Source organism: Brassica oleracea, chromosome C5 (genome assembly GCF_000695525.1).
Source record: "Brassica oleracea var. oleracea cultivar TO1000 chromosome C5, BOL, whole genome shotgun sequence".
Classification (NCBI taxonomy): domain Eukaryota; kingdom Viridiplantae; phylum Streptophyta; class Magnoliopsida; order Brassicales; family Brassicaceae; genus Brassica; species Brassica oleracea.
This window is the reverse complement of record NC_027752.1, coordinates 44008832-44025620: the sequence shown is the minus strand read 5'-3', so window position 1 is coordinate 44025620 and position 16789 is coordinate 44008832. Positions and strand designations below refer to the sequence as shown.

General features: G+C 37.5%; 6 protein-coding genes across 10 annotated transcripts; 4 read left to right on the top strand and 2 right to left on the bottom strand.

Annotated features, from left to right (window-relative positions):
- Positions 1 to 2632: 2632 nt before the first annotated feature.
- On the bottom strand, positions 2633 to 3052 carry LOC106292401. The gene has a single exon (XM_013727991.1). The coding sequence runs from the start codon at positions 3050 to 3052 to the stop codon at positions 2633 to 2635; it is 420 nt and encodes a 139-aa protein (XP_013583445.1).
- Positions 3053 to 4317: 1265 nt separating this feature from the next.
- On the top strand, positions 4318 to 5678 carry LOC106293955 (RPM1-interacting protein 4). Its single transcript, XM_013729587.1, has 4 exons — positions 4318 to 4381; positions 4527 to 4901; positions 5063 to 5257; positions 5454 to 5678. The coding sequence occupies exons 1-4, from the start codon at positions 4376 to 4378 to the stop codon at positions 5493 to 5495; spliced, it is 618 nt and encodes a 205-aa protein (XP_013585041.1). The 5' UTR covers positions 4318 to 4375; the 3' UTR covers positions 5496 to 5678.
- Positions 5679 to 6109: 431 nt separating this feature from the next.
- On the top strand, positions 6110 to 7637 carry LOC106295922 (E3 ubiquitin-protein ligase RNF4). Of its 5 annotated transcripts, none has more exons than XM_013731932.1 (6): positions 6110 to 6239; positions 6420 to 6666; positions 6757 to 6820; positions 6906 to 6979; positions 7049 to 7289; positions 7379 to 7637. In XM_013731932.1, exons 2-5 carry the CDS (start codon positions 6472 to 6474, stop codon positions 7265 to 7267), a joined length of 552 nt encoding a protein of 183 aa, XP_013587386.1. In that variant the 5' UTR covers positions 6110 to 6239; positions 6420 to 6471; the 3' UTR covers positions 7268 to 7289; positions 7379 to 7637. The 5 variants fall into 5 exon arrangements, with proteins under 5 accessions (XP_013587386.1, XP_013587385.1, XP_013587387.1 ...); XM_013731931.1 differs by having other exon boundaries at positions 7049 to 7293; XM_013731933.1 differs by having other exon boundaries at positions 7049 to 7297.
- A 194-nt stretch (positions 7638 to 7831) lies between these two features.
- On the bottom strand, positions 7832 to 10462 carry LOC106295920. Its single transcript, XM_013731930.1, has 2 exons — positions 9884 to 10462; positions 7832 to 9328 (listed from the first exon to the last, which is right to left on the bottom strand). Exons 1-2 carry the CDS (start codon positions 10147 to 10149, stop codon positions 7948 to 7950), a joined length of 1647 nt encoding a protein of 548 aa, XP_013587384.1. The 5' UTR covers positions 10150 to 10462; the 3' UTR covers positions 7832 to 7947.
- An 884-nt stretch (positions 10463 to 11346) lies between these two features.
- Positions 11347 to 13048, top strand: LOC106343339 (FHA domain-containing protein FHA2). Its single transcript, XM_013782520.1, has 3 exons — positions 11347 to 11980; positions 12132 to 12289; positions 12684 to 13048. The coding sequence occupies exons 1-3, from the start codon at positions 11410 to 11412 to the stop codon at positions 12891 to 12893; spliced, it is 939 nt and encodes a 312-aa protein (XP_013637974.1). The 5' UTR covers positions 11347 to 11409; the 3' UTR covers positions 12894 to 13048.
- A 178-nt stretch (positions 13049 to 13226) lies between these two features.
- Positions 13227 to 13724, top strand: LOC106343340 (wound-induced basic protein). The gene is made up of 2 exons (XM_013782521.1): positions 13227 to 13367; positions 13528 to 13724. Exons 1-2 carry the CDS (start codon positions 13300 to 13302, stop codon positions 13595 to 13597), a joined length of 138 nt encoding a protein of 45 aa, XP_013637975.1. The 5' UTR covers positions 13227 to 13299; the 3' UTR covers positions 13598 to 13724.
- Positions 13725 to 16789: the final 3065 nt, after the last annotated feature.

The following is a 16789-nucleotide window of genomic DNA, read 5'->3' as shown; positions in this document are numbered from 1 at the left end:
AAAATTCAAAATATAAAATATACAGAAAAATCTTAATTTTTATAATATGGTTATTTTGTTTTTTAAAAATTTATTTTAATAGTTTTAAATTAAACAAATTTGATAGAAGATAATTTTTTTTATCAGATCTTTATTATTCAAAATCATTAATTGTCATATATACTTTATCCACATTAGGCAATTCCGTAATCTTTATTTAAGGAAATAATAAATGACATTAATAATGAATTTATGGTTAGTTTAATAAAAAGCTTATTATATAATTAGATGGACCAACCTATTTCTCTAATAATTCTAAGAATCATCACAGTGATGACATGTGACTACAAAAAGAAGTTGTAATGTTTCACAAATAATATATAGATGATATTCATGATAAGAAAATAGCTTTCTTAAAAAATTTAACAATATTTAAATATTTCCTTATCATATTTTTAAAAATATTTTCTTATAATATTTTATTTTAACTCATACCTTGCTTCGGTGAGTTTTTTTTTACCAATGTTCTCCTCATGTGAAGATGTATATAAATTCTAAGCCAAAAAAAATTATGAAAATAGAATATATTCACAAAATTTTAAGGGGAGTTATTAGTTTTTGTATCTTAATAAATTTAGAAATCTTACTTGGATTTGCAAATCTTTGGAAAATCCAAAGATTTTAAAGTAGACAAGTTGATTTTAGAATAAAATCAGATGGACTTCAAAATCAAATCAATGGATTATTGTAAATAAATGGATTTATAACAATTGTAGTTTATGATCGTCATTAAATATTTTAAAAACATGTATTTTTCTTTTTCCTCTTTCATATATCATATGTTATGTTATTCTCATAACATATAGAATCTATCCACATAGTTGTTGTTGTGGTTGCTCTCGGTTGATATTACATGCTCTCTTTACTGATTTTAGATTACAAGAACTTTTCATCGTTATTGTTTTCTTCAAAAATAAAATCTTCTTCGTTGTCAATTTTTTTTTTTTGAAAGTTCTTTGTAAAAAAAACAGAAGTGGAAACATATGATATGAAAATGGTGATTATAGAAATAGCGGATATCGAAGTTGGTTTGACTGAATATGAGTGGTGATTATAGAATGGGGAAAACACGAATAATACAGTCCAACCAAATAACAAGGTTTAACTCAATTTTTTTCCTTTGAATTTTGATCTGAAAAACATTTATAAATCTATTAAATCTAATTTCAAATCAAATCCCTAAACAAATCATTGCTATTGAATAACACATTTTTAAAATCCATTTTAAAATCATAGAACCAATAACATTAGATTTACATATGAATTTTAAAATTATAGAACCATTAACACTGAATTTAGTTTGAATTTCTAAATCTATTGAAATACAAAAACCAATAAAGATAAAGCTAGAATTATACATGAAGAATACACACAGGTTTTGAAACTTGATATATATAGAGTAATCATGGCTTTGGCTTGAAGTTTCATCAAGAGACGCTATTCAATAGACAATCACAAGTATTATTGACATATCATGAAGTTTTTGAAAGTAACTTGAATACAAACATTTACGAGTGTACAACTTTTGAGCAATTTTACTGTGACTCTTGTTCGTGTGAACACTTGTGTAATAAATATTATATAGATTGTACACAAAGGCAGTGAAAAATATTGTTATAGAGATTCAAACAAATAAGAATATATATTTTCCCACATGTTTATATATCGGTTCGGTTTATGTAAAGCCTCTTTCACTAGGTCAAATCTTGTAACTGCCCAGTCCACCGGTATAAATGGCTTCGGACTTGAAACCAAAAAGTTGTCGGAATTGCCCCGAGAAAACTTCAACTATTTGCTTTAGGTCTTGTTTTAGAGAATGCAAAAACAACTATGATGTTTGATGTTTCAGATGTCTTCTTCAAAGGTTTTCCAAATACTAAATATAGGAATTCAAAGTATTAATCAACATATAATTGATGTAAAGGATATTATGAATATGAATGGTGAACCGAACCTGACACTGAGACGAGATCATGTTTCATATCACAATAATAATCTGCTAAACTATCAGTTGTATCCAAATTAATCATGGGGATTTTTGAGAAAAGGTACATACAAAGAAGGGAAGATCATTAGTCCTAAAGATGTAGCTCTGAAGTTTTTCATTCCAAGATGAAATCATGAAAACGAAGACTTCGGTGTATGATACAAAACCTAAGAACAGAGAAAGCATAAAACATCAGCATGTGAGAGTAACAAAGATGCCAAAGTTCTCGGTCTGGTGATGAATGGTACCTGACTTTCAACACTTATATCAGCTATGGGTGCTTAAGCCTTAGTCACCGGAGCCAGGGGATCAGAACATATCGGAACATGAGTTACACACATCTTCGACCAAGTCAAGGAAGAGAGGCGATAAGGAGCCAGATCCTAGGTGGATCAGTAGGCAACACTTCATCTCGCCCCATCAATGGTCAACATGAATCTCCCTCCCAAGCTCCTCCAAGGTACTACAACATACTCATCATCTTTCTTTTTTTAATAAATGTTAAATTTGATTCAAAAGAAAATATACTTTTTACGGCTCATGCTACTTGTTCTTTAACTTTGTCAGAAAGAGAAATACAAAACTAGAAATTTGATCAAATATAGTTTAAGCTTGGACAGCTCCAATCCATGTTTGATATGCACCTCGCAAAGCTCTAGCGTGGTGGTCCCTTCGTAATGACATCAGTCTGTTTCGGACCGCCTTGTCAATGAACTTGATGATGGTTCCCTGCGAGGACGGAGCCTCACCATGCTTACGAGCGTTCCTCTCCCTCCATAGCGTGTGAATTGCAGCTTGGAAGGCGTAACGAGCAAGAAAGAGTGTCTCTCGGTCATCCCCCGACTGAGACAGAAACTCCACTATGGTAGACCAGTCTGTAGAAAAGTGGGCTCTATACAGATTCTGAACCAGTTTCCTCCACACCATTGAAGTGTAAGAACATGAGAAAAAAAGATGGTCTTTGGTTTCCAAGTGCTGATTGCAGAGGACACGGCTACCATCAATACCAACGTTCCAGGCCGCCATACGATCACCAGTTGTTAAACGGTTCCGTAATGCAAGCCAAGTACATAACCGAAATTTAGGTGTTGCTTGGTTGAACCAGAGTGCTTTGATTAGTATTTATTGAATATATTATCACAAATTAAAATGATTACTTTGGTGTATATTATCTTTCTTTACAAAGCGACATATCGTCCTTGTGGTTCCTCTCCGTATGACACTGCATGAGCTTGATATTTACACTCTTTTCGAGTGTTCGAATGGTTTGTTATTTTCTTGACGAACTTGGTCCATTCTGGAAATAGAACTCAGGCCCACCAACTAACATACGTAGACGACTCGCTTTATTTATACGACGATGATCAAAGATTCGCTACCAATGGAGCCTCATGATCATCATGTAATCAATTTACAAAAATAGTTAGTAATACATAAACTTCTTTTTTCTTTTAAACTAGTAATACATAAACTTTAAGAGTAAAATTATAAAAGCAGAAAAGAAGCAAAAAAATTTATAATCTTTCTTTCACGTTTCATTAAACTCAAACCACCGAAAAAAGAATCTCAGGGAATTATTGTTCAATTCTTGATTACAACATTGAAGCTTAAAAAATTAACAAAAAGAATAATATAAAATTATAGCTAAATATTTATACATAATAGATCTTTAGGAACCAGTTTGGAGAACAAAATATAACACAACACAATTTGAAGAATATATAGGGAAAATGCATACAGCAATATATGCCAGTCTCCTCATCACCGGAAACTATAATATGTCTATTTATTGTTTCAATATACAAAACACAAGTGGATAGATATGATGGACTAATTGATAAAGTCAAAACATATTAAATTCGGTGCTATATATACAAGTTGGGTTCATAGACAGTCGTTTAAGTCGTCGTCCACTTGGAGAGACAACTTTCTTCATATTATACACCCACGGTTGAGTATATAATATGTCCTATGGTAATTAAGTACATATTAGTATAACCAAATAATCCAGCTAACCATAGAGACGTCAAAGTTAACTGCGATACAACTTTTTAAAGTCACAACATGCTAAATACTTTAGTTTGTAATTAATGACTCCGGCAATATTTAACGAAAGAAAAAAAAAATTGTAACTAATTGGTTAAGCCGTGTGTTAATGCGTATGGTTTTGAACTTTTGATTGAAGAAGTCGCTGTAGACCGTGAGAGAAGAAACGGAGATATTCAAACTTTATAACAAGACACTATATATTATATGAATCGTCAACGCTTTTATATATATCTTCTCTCTTTCATCATTCCATACATAGCCCATTGAAGCCTTTCCTCATTCCTCTCAAGATCAAGAAATATGGCAGTAAGTTGGAAAACTCTTTTGTATCACATAGTTCTCGATTAGGGCTGACATAATTTATTGGTTTCTTGCACATCAAGTTTGATCTTCTAAGTTAGTCTAAAACTAATTAAAAACCATTAGTCCAACATTTAATGATTGATTGCAGAACCGCGCGCACGTTCCAAAGTTTGGGGACTGGAACAACCAATCTCAACCATTCACAGCCGTCTTCGACAACGCTAGGACGAACAAACGAGCTGACTTGTACGAGTCTCTAGAGAACTCTGACATCAAAACTCAAGCAAAACCTCCTCCACAACAACCTGCTCCTATAATTCCAAAACCGGTTAGAGCGCCACCACCAACCGAGACAAACAAAGTCAGAGCTCCTCCTGCCGATCAGCTCTACGGAGCTAGAGGCGGACTATACGGAGGTTATGGAGGTGGAGGCGGATCTGGAAACCAGCGGCAGCCTCAAGCTCCTCCTCGGCCACCACAGACACAGCCTAAACCAAATGTTAGAGGCGGCAACAACGGAAGGGTATGACATATACTATACCTCGATTGTTTGCTAGCATTTACACATTATTATAAGAATTTTTTTAAAAAAAATATATCGAATACATACAATTTCTGAAGAGTCACGTTTGATAATAAAATTAATGAACTAGTTGGCTTATTACAATTATGCATGTATGTTAGGGAGGGACGACGATTCCACCATTTCCAGGATCAGTGGGCTCAGGGGATCAGAACATGAGTTACACACACATTTTCGACCAAGTCAAGGAAGAGAGGCGAGATGCCAGATCCAACGGTGGATCAGTAGGTAATACTCCATCTCGCCCCATCAACGATCAATGGTCACATGAATCTACTGCTCCAGGCTCCTTCAAGGTACTACACATAATCATCCGACTTTTTTTTTTTGGTAAACACATAATCATCCAACTTATTAATTAATATAATATTGTATATTTTGCTAAAAGAAATAAATTAATATATATATTGTATATTAATACCAAAGATGATTTCTTTGGTGTATATTATTTTACATATAATGTGTGTTTATAATATGAAATGGGATGCGCAGTTTTGTTGCTTCTCATGGGGACGAAAGGGAAGCAGCTATTGAAGACAGTGAACGTACATATTGTATCAACTCACGACATTTTCCCTCTTTTTCATTTTCTTGTGTGTTCTTTTTGGTTTCTTTCTATTTGTAACAAGGAGAGTGATTTATGTTGTTAACAACGTTGGAGCCAATCACTATTAAAACATAACTTATTTAAATTCATTTCTCAAATTAATATAGTAGCTAGCTAGTGTGATTGTGTTTGTGTAGTTTGCCTTTGATTATCGAATCTCACCAAAACATTTGCCTATGAAAAGAAATGTGCAGCCGAGCTTCACTATATATAATGCATGATAAAGAAACGTTTTATTTTCAAAAATTGTTGAACAGAAACACAGTATTTAGATATTTCTTCACAATATGCATATGCAAACATTTTATTTACTAGGGGTTTATACGCATTGCACAAGGAAAAGGCTTTTTATCAATAAAATTCCTCAGTAAAAGCCCAAGGGGCCTGGTCATAAATGTGGGTAATCTAGTAAACTAAGTTTGAGTCGTAGTTAAATTAAAAGAAGAGTCAAACCGAAACAATAACAGTACAAGTGTTGCATGTAAAAATCAAGAGCAAAACTAAAGTACAAACCTTTTTTTTTTTTTTTTTCTTCTTTTGGTTTTAAAATTGAGAACGCGACCAATACAAAAAGGCTGTACTGTTATCATTCATATCTCATATCCAAAACCACTGATTCAGTGTGATCCCTTTCGTTTCTCTCTGCACACTTCATCGTCTCGAGATTAAAGGTACAACCTTTTTCAAATTTCCTCCATCGATCTTATGCTTCTCTGTTTCCGGATCTGTCAATTGCTTTCTCTATCTTTGTTGCTTGTGTTTTAATTTCTTGTGGGTTTCTTTAACCGCTTCTTGAATTATGCTCTCCTATACTGAATGTGACAAAAGCTTTGATCTTTTTGTTATTGAAGACAGTCTTTTGCTTCTGAAGCTGAGAGAACGGGACCGTGAGGTGGTTTAAGTATGAGTTCTCGGAGTGAGAGGGTAGTTACCAGAAGCTCAAGAAGGTCACAACAGGTGAACAATGTGAATGAGACACAAAGTGAGCAACCAAGAGCTGGACAAACTCCAATTGTGTCTGGTCCACCGACAATTGATGTTGATGCCATTGAGGATGATGATGATGTTGTTGAGTCAACTGCTTCTGCTTTTGATCGAGTATCCTCTCTTCTTCTTGTTCTTGTTCGCACTCTTACAGTACATGTATGTGTGTAAATGTAATTGACTCTGTCTTATTCTTGTTTCCAGGCTAAAAGACACAAGTCCGGAGGCTCACAGCGAGGAGGACCCTTACTAGTTGATGTAGAGTCAGGTGTGGTTCTCAAAACGGTTATCAACTTGTGGTATCATCAAAAGTGTTTCCTTTGTTCACTTTGGTTAGTGTATTATGAGTGCAGGTGGTACCACTAGACTAAGCAAGAACCGCACAAAGCGTCAGTCTGATCAAGCTAATGTTGGGCTTAACAATCCGGTAAGATGTTTTTTTTTGTCTGCTTTATTAGGACTTTAGGCTCACCGAGTTTGTCAATGTCTTGTTCAGAGGAAGTCTAAGACCGTAGCTCCTCCTGTTGAGGAACCAAAGTTCAACTGCCCAATTTGCATGTGTCCATTCACCGAGGAGGTCTCAACAAAGTGTGGTCATATCTTCTGCAAAAAATGCATAAAGCTTGCGGTGTCAGTTCAAGCTAAATGCCCTACGTGTAGAAAAAGGGTCATTGCTAAAGACCTCATTCGAGTCTTCCTTCCAACCACCAGATGAGTGATCCACAGAAACATCACTAGTAAGTAAGTAAGTCTTGTGGTCGATCTTTATTTTCAACAAGAATCCTTCAGTGTTCTGATTTTGTTTATGTCCCCACTTTCTTTGCAGGGTTTGAAATGGTCTAACTCTATCGGCGCCTACCCTTGAGAAGACTGATGTGGGAACAGTGAAGAACATGTTTGTTCATGAGTTATCCTTTTGTAATGTGAATACCGTTCTGCTTAGTGAGAGAAACGTTTAGGAACCAATGAAGAAATCTTTAGATGTATATCATCAGTATCTTGTTAATCTGAGCGACTCTTTATTGTTGAGATACATGGTTGAATCTTAAGAAAGCATTCTGCATCGGTGCGCTATTACAGTCTCACCTTATAATTGTATTAGGTACATCTGTTAGATCAGTATAAGCTAGTAAGAGCTAGAAGGCAGTGAATGGCATATCCATATTGGTCCACAGTTTACTCTCAACATATATAACTTATAAGTTTGTTCTTAAGGTGTCATTCTCATATAAAACATGATAGCAAAAACAAAAGTTTTTTTTTTTTGAACTAATACAAGAATGCAAGACTGTATGTTTTTCTATTGGTAACGTCTCTCTTCAATATGCCTGCACAAGAGTTGAAATCAAATTAGTAGTACAAGACATCAAAAGTTTTGGCTCTTTTCTCTTGGTCTCAGAACATCCATCTCTGGGAAGAAGGGCTAGCAGCTCTAGGTCTAGGCACCGGTTTGAAAACCGGTTTCTCCGAACTATTATTCCTTTTCTTCATGATTGATGACACCGTTGGGCTGTAATAGTCATTACTCCTCTGAGAGGTTGCTCCTCCTTGTGAATGCATCTTATTATTCCCATGGACAAAGCTTCTTTGCTTCTCCAGCATTGCTCTTCTACCGCTCAAACTCTTCTGAGGCGTTCCCCATCTGCCGGAGGAGCTCACACAGCTTTGGCTCCTTCCAACACAGCTTTTCGCTGGAGGTGTTGGATAGTTTCGGCTCTCGGCTGTCTCTGCAGAGTACATTGTTGTCTCTTCCTCGCTGCTGTATCCATGATTGTGGTGATATACATAGTGAGCTGCTTCTGGTGGTGGTGAGCTTGAGATGACCTCGCTGAGAGCGCCGTTCACTGAGCCTGTTGAAGCAATCTGCGCGTCTGATCCCTCGGAGGCTATCTCAGCCTCTTCCACCATATGGTTACTACTCTGTGGTGGATAGTTGAGCTGAGGAAGATAGGTTGGGACTTTAGGTACACGTGGCGGGAAGTTGATATCCAAAAGATGGACTTGACCACCACCAGAGTCCTTTCTTAAAGGGCTTGAAGTTAGCTTTGGCGATTCATATATCTCAGGGGTTGGGATGCCTTGTGCATGAGTTGTAGAAGTAGTTAACTTTCTTGAGGTTTCTTCTTCTTTTTCCTCCTTGTCTCCCTCAGTTTGATCTCTAGCGTTAGATGAAGATGGTGTTCCCACATCAGCAGCAGAGTCAGTTGGCTTGAAGACAGGGCGCATGGTGAAAGAAGCACAAGAACGCTCACTCTTCTGACCAGAAGACATTAACCTAATGAGAGGCAGCTTAGGTTTACTCGTATGCTCATCCAAACTACCTTCCCAATGCTGATTCAGCCAGTCACAGATCACAGGCATTGGTATACCAAACTGCATCATCAGCGTCTTGTTGTTATCTTTCTTCAATGATGATGAGGAAGATGTAGAAGTTGAGGCTGGTGATGTAGCTAGCTTCCTCGGATCACAGATCATGAATGCGAGATTCCCTTGAACATCAAACCCAGCTGATCCAGGACTCCATATCATTTCATCAGTAGATAGTTTGATGAGACTGTCTGTAGCTACCACTAGCTTCCCCTCACCAATCTTGAGCTCGTTCTGAGCAGCGTAGCCTAAAAGGTACACTACACTTCCTAACTCCAGGTTTGGTTTAGAACATGTCTTCAGGTAATGTGGCTGTTGTTGGGTTTGACTCTGAGAGTTTGAGTCTCCACCATCAACAAGGTCTACTCCAACTATGGTCAGATCAATAACCGAACTTGTGATGAAAAACCTGCAAGTAGCATCAAGTAAACCATTGGCCAAAGTTACTATATTTAGATAATAGATCAAGAATCATTATCATATAAACATGATTACAGTATACTATAAAGGTTTCACCTTTATTTCAAAATATGAATTGCATTTTTAGATAATCAATGAACAAATGCAGAGAAACATTCTTCAATAATTAACCACAAGGTGAAGCTAAAAGTTGCTAAATTTAGACATGAGATCCAGAATCATTACCATATAGACATAACTATACAGTATAAAGGTTTCACCTTTATTTCAAAATATGAATTAGAGCCATTTTTATATAATCAGTGAACAAATGCAGAGAAACTTGCAAGGATTCTTCAATAATTAACCACAAGGTGAAGCTAAAAGTTACCAAATTTAGACATGAGATCCAGAATCATACCATATAGGCATAACTATACAGTATAAAGGTTCCACCTTTATTTCAAAAATATGAATTAGAGCCATTTTTAATCGCATTGGTTTAAAAAGTTTAACCGGATCGTGCAACCGACAATACAGGAGACAAAGAGAGTGGTGTGGGGACCTGTGAGGGAAGAGAGCGGCGGCGACGCCGTTCTGGAGGCGGACCTCGGCGGTTTCGGTGGCGGAGACGGAAGGGAGATTAAGGTGAGTGGTGAGGAGTAGATTCCGATGAATGAGGAATCCTGTTCCGGAAGTAACAGTACCGTTTGGTCCGGAGACGGAGATTCGAGCCATCGCCGGAGCTTTGCCGGAGAAAATCGAACCTTTCATCTTCTCGCTTTTGCTTACTCCTTTGCAGAAGCACCAAGAGTCCAATATCACTCCCATTCTCTCTCTATGGCTCTTGATTCTGCAGATTCTGCTCTGAGATGGGTTTGTGTCGGATCTGGAAATTTTAGGAGAGAAGTGTGAAATGGTGGTAATAATGGGATTATGGGGACATAACACATGTATGTGGCTGTCTCTGTTTAGGGCTGTAAAAACATCAACTTTGGTCTTTTTGATGAAAGACCAAAAGAAGAGAAGAGGAGGAAACTCAAAGACACAAGTGCGTGAGAGAAACACGAGACGGGGGAATCGTGAAATGAGTAAAGAGATGAGCTTCTTTAAGCTGGACTTGTTCTCTTACCACTTTTTTTATTTTTCTTCTAATTTTCTTTTTGTTAATTTGTATAAAAAAATTGGAGAAAATGTTTTTTTTTGGGGGTTCAAGTGTGCACTTTGTGAGAAGAAGCAAACAGAGGAAAAGTCTGGTGTGACAGGTTGGTCTTGGAGGATCTTGTTCCATGTGATGAACATGGATGGACCTTTTGCTTATTATGATTAGTGAATTTTAATAACAAGTAATTGGTTTCACAACTTACATGTAAACAAGACACGTAATTTACAACTTAATGTTCAAACTATTTGTAAATTTTTAAGATTACCCCTTTTTATAGGTTTACAACTTAAACTTACAACTTATTTTAACTTCAATTGGTGACAACATTTTATGAACAAAATAATGGTGAAATTTTTATTTCTTAGTTTTGATACTGATTATGTTAATTTTTTTTTTTTTGTCAAATTACAGTCACATAGGTCCCATTCTATTCTTCTCATTTTCTCAACGATGAAAAAATATAATTCTTCTTCCAATTTTGATGGGGAATAAATTGAACCTAAATTCCTATATTTCTATTTTTTCATTTTCTCAACTGAATTTTATTTATTATTTTATTCATTTTTCTGTTCAATTAAGTCACCAATTGAAGCTTTGACTATAGTCATTTTTAAAAGTTCACAACTTTTTTTTTTGTTAAAAAACAAAATTTACAACTGAAATTTGCAAAATATTTTTTTTTTCTATCAAAATACTTATAACTTGAACTTAACGGAGCCATAAGGCCCGTAACAATGTCTCACAAAGCCTTTTTACTGAGGCCTCGCTAAACCACAAGGGTGTAATAGTCATTTCACCTAAAGAAGCTTCGATGACACTGGATAAGCTAAACCAATTATCCAAACAGATCATTTCCAGTTCCAGAAACTACCACGATTCGCAAACCCTAATTCAAATCAAATTCACCGGAGACTTTCACACGCGCCATGGCTTCCGCCGTAGGAGGAGGCAGCGACGCAGAGGTCGGATTCGCGAAGCTCCAAGGCGAGGATTTCGAGTACTACATGCAATCATACTCCATCATGCTCGGCCGCAACTCCAAGAAATCCACCGTCGACGTCGACCTGTCCTCCCTCGGCGGCGGGATGAACATCTCCCGCAACCACGCGCGGATCTTCTACGACTTCACGCGGCGCCGGTTCTCCCTCGAGGTCCTGGGGAAGAACGGGTGCTTCGTCGAAGGCGTCCTGCACCTCCCCGGGAACCCTAACGTGAAGCTAGACTCGCAGGATCTGTTGCAGATTGGGGATAAGGAGTTTTACTTTCTGTTGCCGGTTCGGAGTATCCTGGGCGGGCCGTTGGGGCCCAGGCATCATGTCTCTGGTGGAGTTGTTGTTCCGTACCAGAGTTATCATTCGGGTGGGGGGTCCGGGTCGGGTAAGAAGAGTGGGAGGAGTAGAGAGTTTTATGAGGATGATGAGGAGGAGGAGGAGGATGATGAGGAGGTTGTTAGAGGGAGTGGGAAGAAGATGAGGAGAGATGAATATGCTTCCACTGGTAAAAAAACTAAAATCGTTTATGTTAAAGTTTGAATCTTTATTAGCTTAATGCTTACGTGGCGCTCGGCGTTTGATTAGATAAAGTTGTTAGAAGTTGGTTTTGGATGATAGTGACACGAGGGTGTTTGTATCTGCTTTGATGTGTGCAGAGAAGAAGAGAGAGGGGAGAGCGAAGATAGATCGTGAAGCTGACGATCAGCAAGTTTTGCTTCTGGAGGAGAAGGATGTTGTGTCATCTGTTGCAACTGTGCTCTCTGATTTGTGTGGTCCTGGGGATTGGATGCCTATGGAAAAACTTCACTCCGTGGTTAGTTCTTACTACCTATTTGCCTGTCTTTTTTCGTACAGAACATAGCACGAGTTTTCTACTGTCGGAAAACACCAATTTTCTTTCATGTTATTAGGTCTATATCTATCCTTATTAATACTAGCTTCGTATTGGTCTGGCTATATTTTATTGGTTGTATTAATCCGTCGAAGCCAAGCTTGTATAGTCTCCATGTAGGTTTGTGAAGCCTTAGTGTGGGTCTAGGTTCTTACCAGTCTTCCAACGTAATCGCTTTGCGAACTTCTGTACGACCCTTAGAAAGTATAAAGATATTACCCTATAGTTCGTTGCAGAGTTTCATCCTGTTTTCATAAACCAAACGTCTTTGTGATTCAGTATTATGCTATATGCATCGCTTGATCTGTTGTGACAGATATTGAAGAAGTATGGAAACATATGGCATCACAGTCGAGTAAGAAGGTACCTGGCGCAAGAAGACTGGGCAATCCCCGAAGCAAATGGTAAACCATGGTACGGGTTGTTGATGCTGCTGAGAAAATACCCGGAGCATTTCGTAATCAACACTAGATCCAAAGGAAGAGTTACGCTAGAATTTGTATCCCTCGTCTCCCTACTCTCATGAAAAACTGTAATCATTCACCAACATGAATGATTGTACTTGTTCTACTAGTGGTGGATTATCGTTATAATATCTTTTGATTGTCTCCCACGAACTGAGTGTATAAACGGGGTCGCTCAAGCTTTTCTATCTTATCTTAACATTATCTTGACATTGAAGTTAAAAGTTAAAACCCCCTGAGATTTTTTCTCTTCACCTTTAATTCGGGCATATCAGAAAAAGAACGACGTTTAAAATGGAAATAAGGTTATATGGGCCGGACAAGGCCCATAGATAGTGGCCCAAACTAGTTCAAGAAGATGGTCAAGAGCCGACAATATAAAATGGTTGAACGTGGGGATCTTTAGGGTTACCGTCATTTCATTTGCAGCCACCTGAGTTAGAAGTTACCAGAGATTTGATCGAAAAGATGATTTACGATGTCAACTCCGTTCTCTTCAAATCCTTCCTGAGCTCGAAGTTCTCTACCGACAAAAGGTACAAACACTTTTCTCTCTTTCTTTTGTCTGATCCAAAAAGAATGTGATGTGCAATTTTTTTGTTTCTAGGATCTGGAGATGTTAAATATTAGCTATGTCTTTTTCTAGCTATGTCAATTTACTGATGTTATTGACCTCATCGTGTGTTTGTAAACTAGGAGAGGCGAGGACAAGCCAAGAGAACAGAAGCCCAAAGCCAGCGACAACAAGCCTGTGATGAATGAATAAGATTTATCCTTTGTTTTGTAACCTTTTTATGTTCTGAAAACATTTTCAGTTTCAATGGTTCATCTTTAGTTGTTACGCTTTTGATCGTATCCAGTTTCCTATATGTCAAAAGACAAATTGAAGAAAATCCAATTCAAAGGAAAAAGAACGTTCCAGTTCAAAATGCTTCAGACCAATGTTGTCACCACAAGAACCACCTGAACATTGCTAGTTTACTTTTTAGCCTACTCATAGAACAATAAGTCTTCTCAAGATAATATCATTACAACCAGTTTTGATTACGTAGCTAGAGGTTTAGTTTTGATTGTGTTCTTCCGATGAATCCTGATGCTTCCTTTGTCTTTCCTGGAACTTTATATATTCCTCTATTACTTGCTCATAGTCCCCAAGAATGATCAACTTTTATTCCTTCCCTTTCCTCTTCAAGTAAACCTCTGTTCCTCAAATAACTCTTCCTGCCAGTCCCCAAAATCATGAGCTTCTGTTCCTCTCAATTGCTCTCTTTTTTTTATCTGTTTTGATGTTGTCTTCCTCGTTCATGAATCTTTCTCTGTTCCCGGAATAACCTGATTCTCAAGCAAACAAAATAGTTGCTACCTGTTGTACCCAACAGTTACTTCTATCGATAAGATTTATACCAGTACTAACTAAATCAATCCAACAGTTGTGGAATTGTTGCTACAATAGATAAAAATTGAATCCCAAGAGTTAGTCCAAGTCCAGAGTTACTGTCACAGTTCTTGAAGTTTTTTCTACACAAGTTTTACTGTTTGTTTCCAACTACAATACCACCACTTTCAGTTGGTTGGGCCTATGCGGCAAATAACTTGCTAGTCTGGCCCAATATTATTTGGGCTATATGGCAAAAAATATTATGGGCCTTAAGTTAGAAATCCACTGAAGCACAAACCCCGCCGTTAGTAACTTTTACATTCTGCTCTGATCCTCATGCACTCTCCATCGCACCTCTTTGCTTCCCTATTCTCGTATGTTCTTTATTTTTATATGCCCTGCTATCGGTTCATCTATTCAGCCTCGGTAGAAACACATTCTAAAGATCCAACAAGGACCATGTAATGTCAAAGAAAATACAAAGGAGAGATTAATTGCTTACGATATTTATGTTACGTGATAGTGGACATGTTGGTTTCGGTTACTTAAACATATGATTAACTATCAAGTCTGTAAATCTCAGATTATCAATAAGCGTTTACCATTTGTTCTTAGTTCGTTTCTATTACCATTGGTTAAAACACAGCGTGGAATAGCAAGTCTACCACGTGAAACACGTGAAACATGCATCTGGCACGTGAACCCTAAAACCTGCTGGCGCTAACGTTGTTTGAACGGAAACTGTCGATAAACTAGTAAAGAGAAAGAGACGAGTTTTTATCGGTGGGTCAAGAAAAAGACGCGTTTTATTAGATCAAGGAGTTGACACGAAATTACAAAAGGAGAAAAGGAATGATCGGAATTAGTCCGGCGAAAGCTAGTTCGTCGGACCGTACAAGTCGGCGAGATGATAAGATATGAAACCCTAGATCTAGCCGAAAGTGAGTGTAGTAATTTGCGGATCCCCTCATCGTTGCCTCTCTTCCTCCTTTTATAAACGGTCTCTTGTTGACCTAATTCGCTTTGACCTAACGGGCTTTTTCGACGATTGGGCCGAGATGTCGGGCCGCTGAACCGAGTCGTCGAGCCGATGACTTACGGTCATTCGCTCTGTCGGCTAAAAGTAGTCTGAAGTCGAGCTGACTACTGGTTCGCGAGTCGACGAACCGAGCTCACCTGTCTTAATCATGTGTCAGGACAATTATCATGTGGGTCTTTTGGGAGGGTTAGGCCCATACCAACAAAGATGTAGCTACATATTCTTCTCCTACGCGAATCTCGAGCACGAGATCGACTCTGATTTAGACTCGTCTACTGCTAAGAAAGGTCCCACACTATCTTGATCTCCAAACGAATTACACTGTAATCTCCTTTGAAAGTCATCACCGTGGAGGGACCTACGCGAGAGCTAGTTGGGGCAAGTGACATACAGACAAACTAATTTTCATTAATTTTACTAGAGATTGAAGAGAACTCAAATAATTTAATCGCTAATGCCCATGCGTATTTGGTTAAAAACTTTGTTATCTTATATGGTGTCAGCCTCTGGTAAAAACTATTCTTAAAAAAAATCTGGTTTGTGGATTGTGGTAGGTAAGAGTAATATACCCACTACTTTCTCATTTTAAACTATTCTACCCAATTTCTATAGACAATAATACAAATTTTGGCTGTTGAGCATTTTTTAGTTTGATTTGTTCCCAAACTTACCAATGCCATCAACTGTGTAGTAAAAATTTGAAGTTGTTTATTTGTTGTTTTCTCTCACTACAAGAATAATGCTCAGTGCCGACAGCAATATTGATCGGAAGTTGGTCGGTAATGACGTTTCCCAACTATTTCCCGACAATCAAATTGTAGTCGGAGTTCGGGTGTCGGAAACCTCCCTTTCTCGGAAATAAATCGGTAAATTCCGATGATAAATGTTGTCGGAAGTCTTTTTCGGAAAGTGATCGGAACATTCCGACGAACATTCAAAATATGTACCCGATAAATTTCCGACAATTTAATATTTTTCTCTAAAAATAAAAATAATTAAATTAAAAAAAAACTAATAATATTAAAATTATAAAATATGTATTACATATTTACATATAAACAATTACGTTTATAATTGTATAAACATTATAATACAAATACAAATACAAAATAATACAAATACAAATAGAACAGTCGAATACGATGCCGGTGTAGAGTGGATTCCGGCTACAAGGAGTTACAGCAGTGACAGGGAAGGAGTTGTATTTGGTAGTGAAGAAATTGTGGGGGCGGCGGTGGCAATGGCGGGGCCTTCGGCAAGGAGTAACGGCGGTGGCGGTGTAAGGAAATACGGCGGTGGAGATGCAAGGAGTTACGACGGTGGATGTGTAAGGAGTCACGGCGTGGCGGTACAAGGAGCTAAGGTGGTGGTGGTTTTTGAAAAGAGTCACAGATCTAAAAGAAAAAGAAAAGATTGAGGAAAGGAGAAGAGGAAAGGGAAAGAAAAGATCTTATCTTTCGCAAAGATCTGTTGAGAATAAATGGTAGAGGAGAAAGATTTAGAGAATGTACAACCCAAAAACCCATTATGGCTATCATAAC

What these genes read in the sequence shown, in the direction of transcription:
- LOC106343339 (XM_013782520.1), top strand. Translation starts at nt 11,410, where the DNA reads ATGGCTTCCGCCGTAGGAGGAGGCAGCGACGCAGAGGTCGGATTCGCG. An exon ending in AGATGAATATGCTTCCACTG is followed by an intron (nt 11,981 to 12,131) that starts GTAAAAAAACTA and finishes TGATGTGTGCAG; the next exon opens with AGAAGAAGAGAGAGGGGAGA. An exon ending in TGGAAAAACTTCACTCCGTG is followed by an intron (nt 12,290 to 12,683) that starts GTTAGTTCTTAC and finishes CTGTTGTGACAG; the next exon opens with ATATTGAAGAAGTATGGAAA.
- LOC106292401 (XM_013727991.1), bottom strand. Translation starts at nt 3,052, where the DNA reads ATGGCGGCCTGGAACGTTGGTATTGATGGTAGCCGTGTCCTCTGCAAT.
- LOC106293955 (XM_013729587.1), top strand. An exon ending in GAGGCGGCAACAACGGAAGG is followed by an intron (nt 4,902 to 5,062) that starts GTATGACATATA and finishes CATGTATGTTAG; the next exon opens with GGAGGGACGACGATTCCACC. An exon ending in CTGCTCCAGGCTCCTTCAAG is followed by an intron (nt 5,258 to 5,453) that starts GTACTACACATA and finishes TGGGATGCGCAG; the next exon opens with TTTTGTTGCTTCTCATGGGG.
- LOC106295922 (XM_013731932.1), top strand. Translation starts at nt 6,472, where the DNA reads ATGAGTTCTCGGAGTGAGAGGGTAGTTACCAGAAGCTCAAGAAGGTCA. An exon ending in CTGCTTCTGCTTTTGATCGA is followed by an intron (nt 6,667 to 6,756) that starts GTATCCTCTCTT and finishes TCTTGTTTCCAG; the next exon opens with GCTAAAAGACACAAGTCCGG. An exon ending in ACTAGTTGATGTAGAGTCAG is followed by an intron (nt 6,821 to 6,905) that starts GTGTGGTTCTCA and finishes TTATGAGTGCAG; the next exon opens with GTGGTACCACTAGACTAAGC.
- LOC106343340 (XM_013782521.1), top strand. Translation starts at nt 13,300, where the DNA reads ATGATTTACGATGTCAACTCCGTTCTCTTCAAATCCTTCCTGAGCTCG. An exon ending in AAGTTCTCTACCGACAAAAG is followed by an intron (nt 13,368 to 13,527) that starts GTACAAACACTT and finishes TTTGTAAACTAG; the next exon opens with GAGAGGCGAGGACAAGCCAA.
- LOC106295920 (XM_013731930.1), bottom strand. Translation starts at nt 10,149, where the DNA reads ATGGGAGTGATATTGGACTCTTGGTGCTTCTGCAAAGGAGTAAGCAAA. An exon ending in GCCGCTCTCTTCCCTCACAG is followed by an intron (nt 9,329 to 9,883) that starts GTCCCCACACCA and finishes TGCTACTTGCAG; the next exon opens with GTTTTTCATCACAAGTTCGG.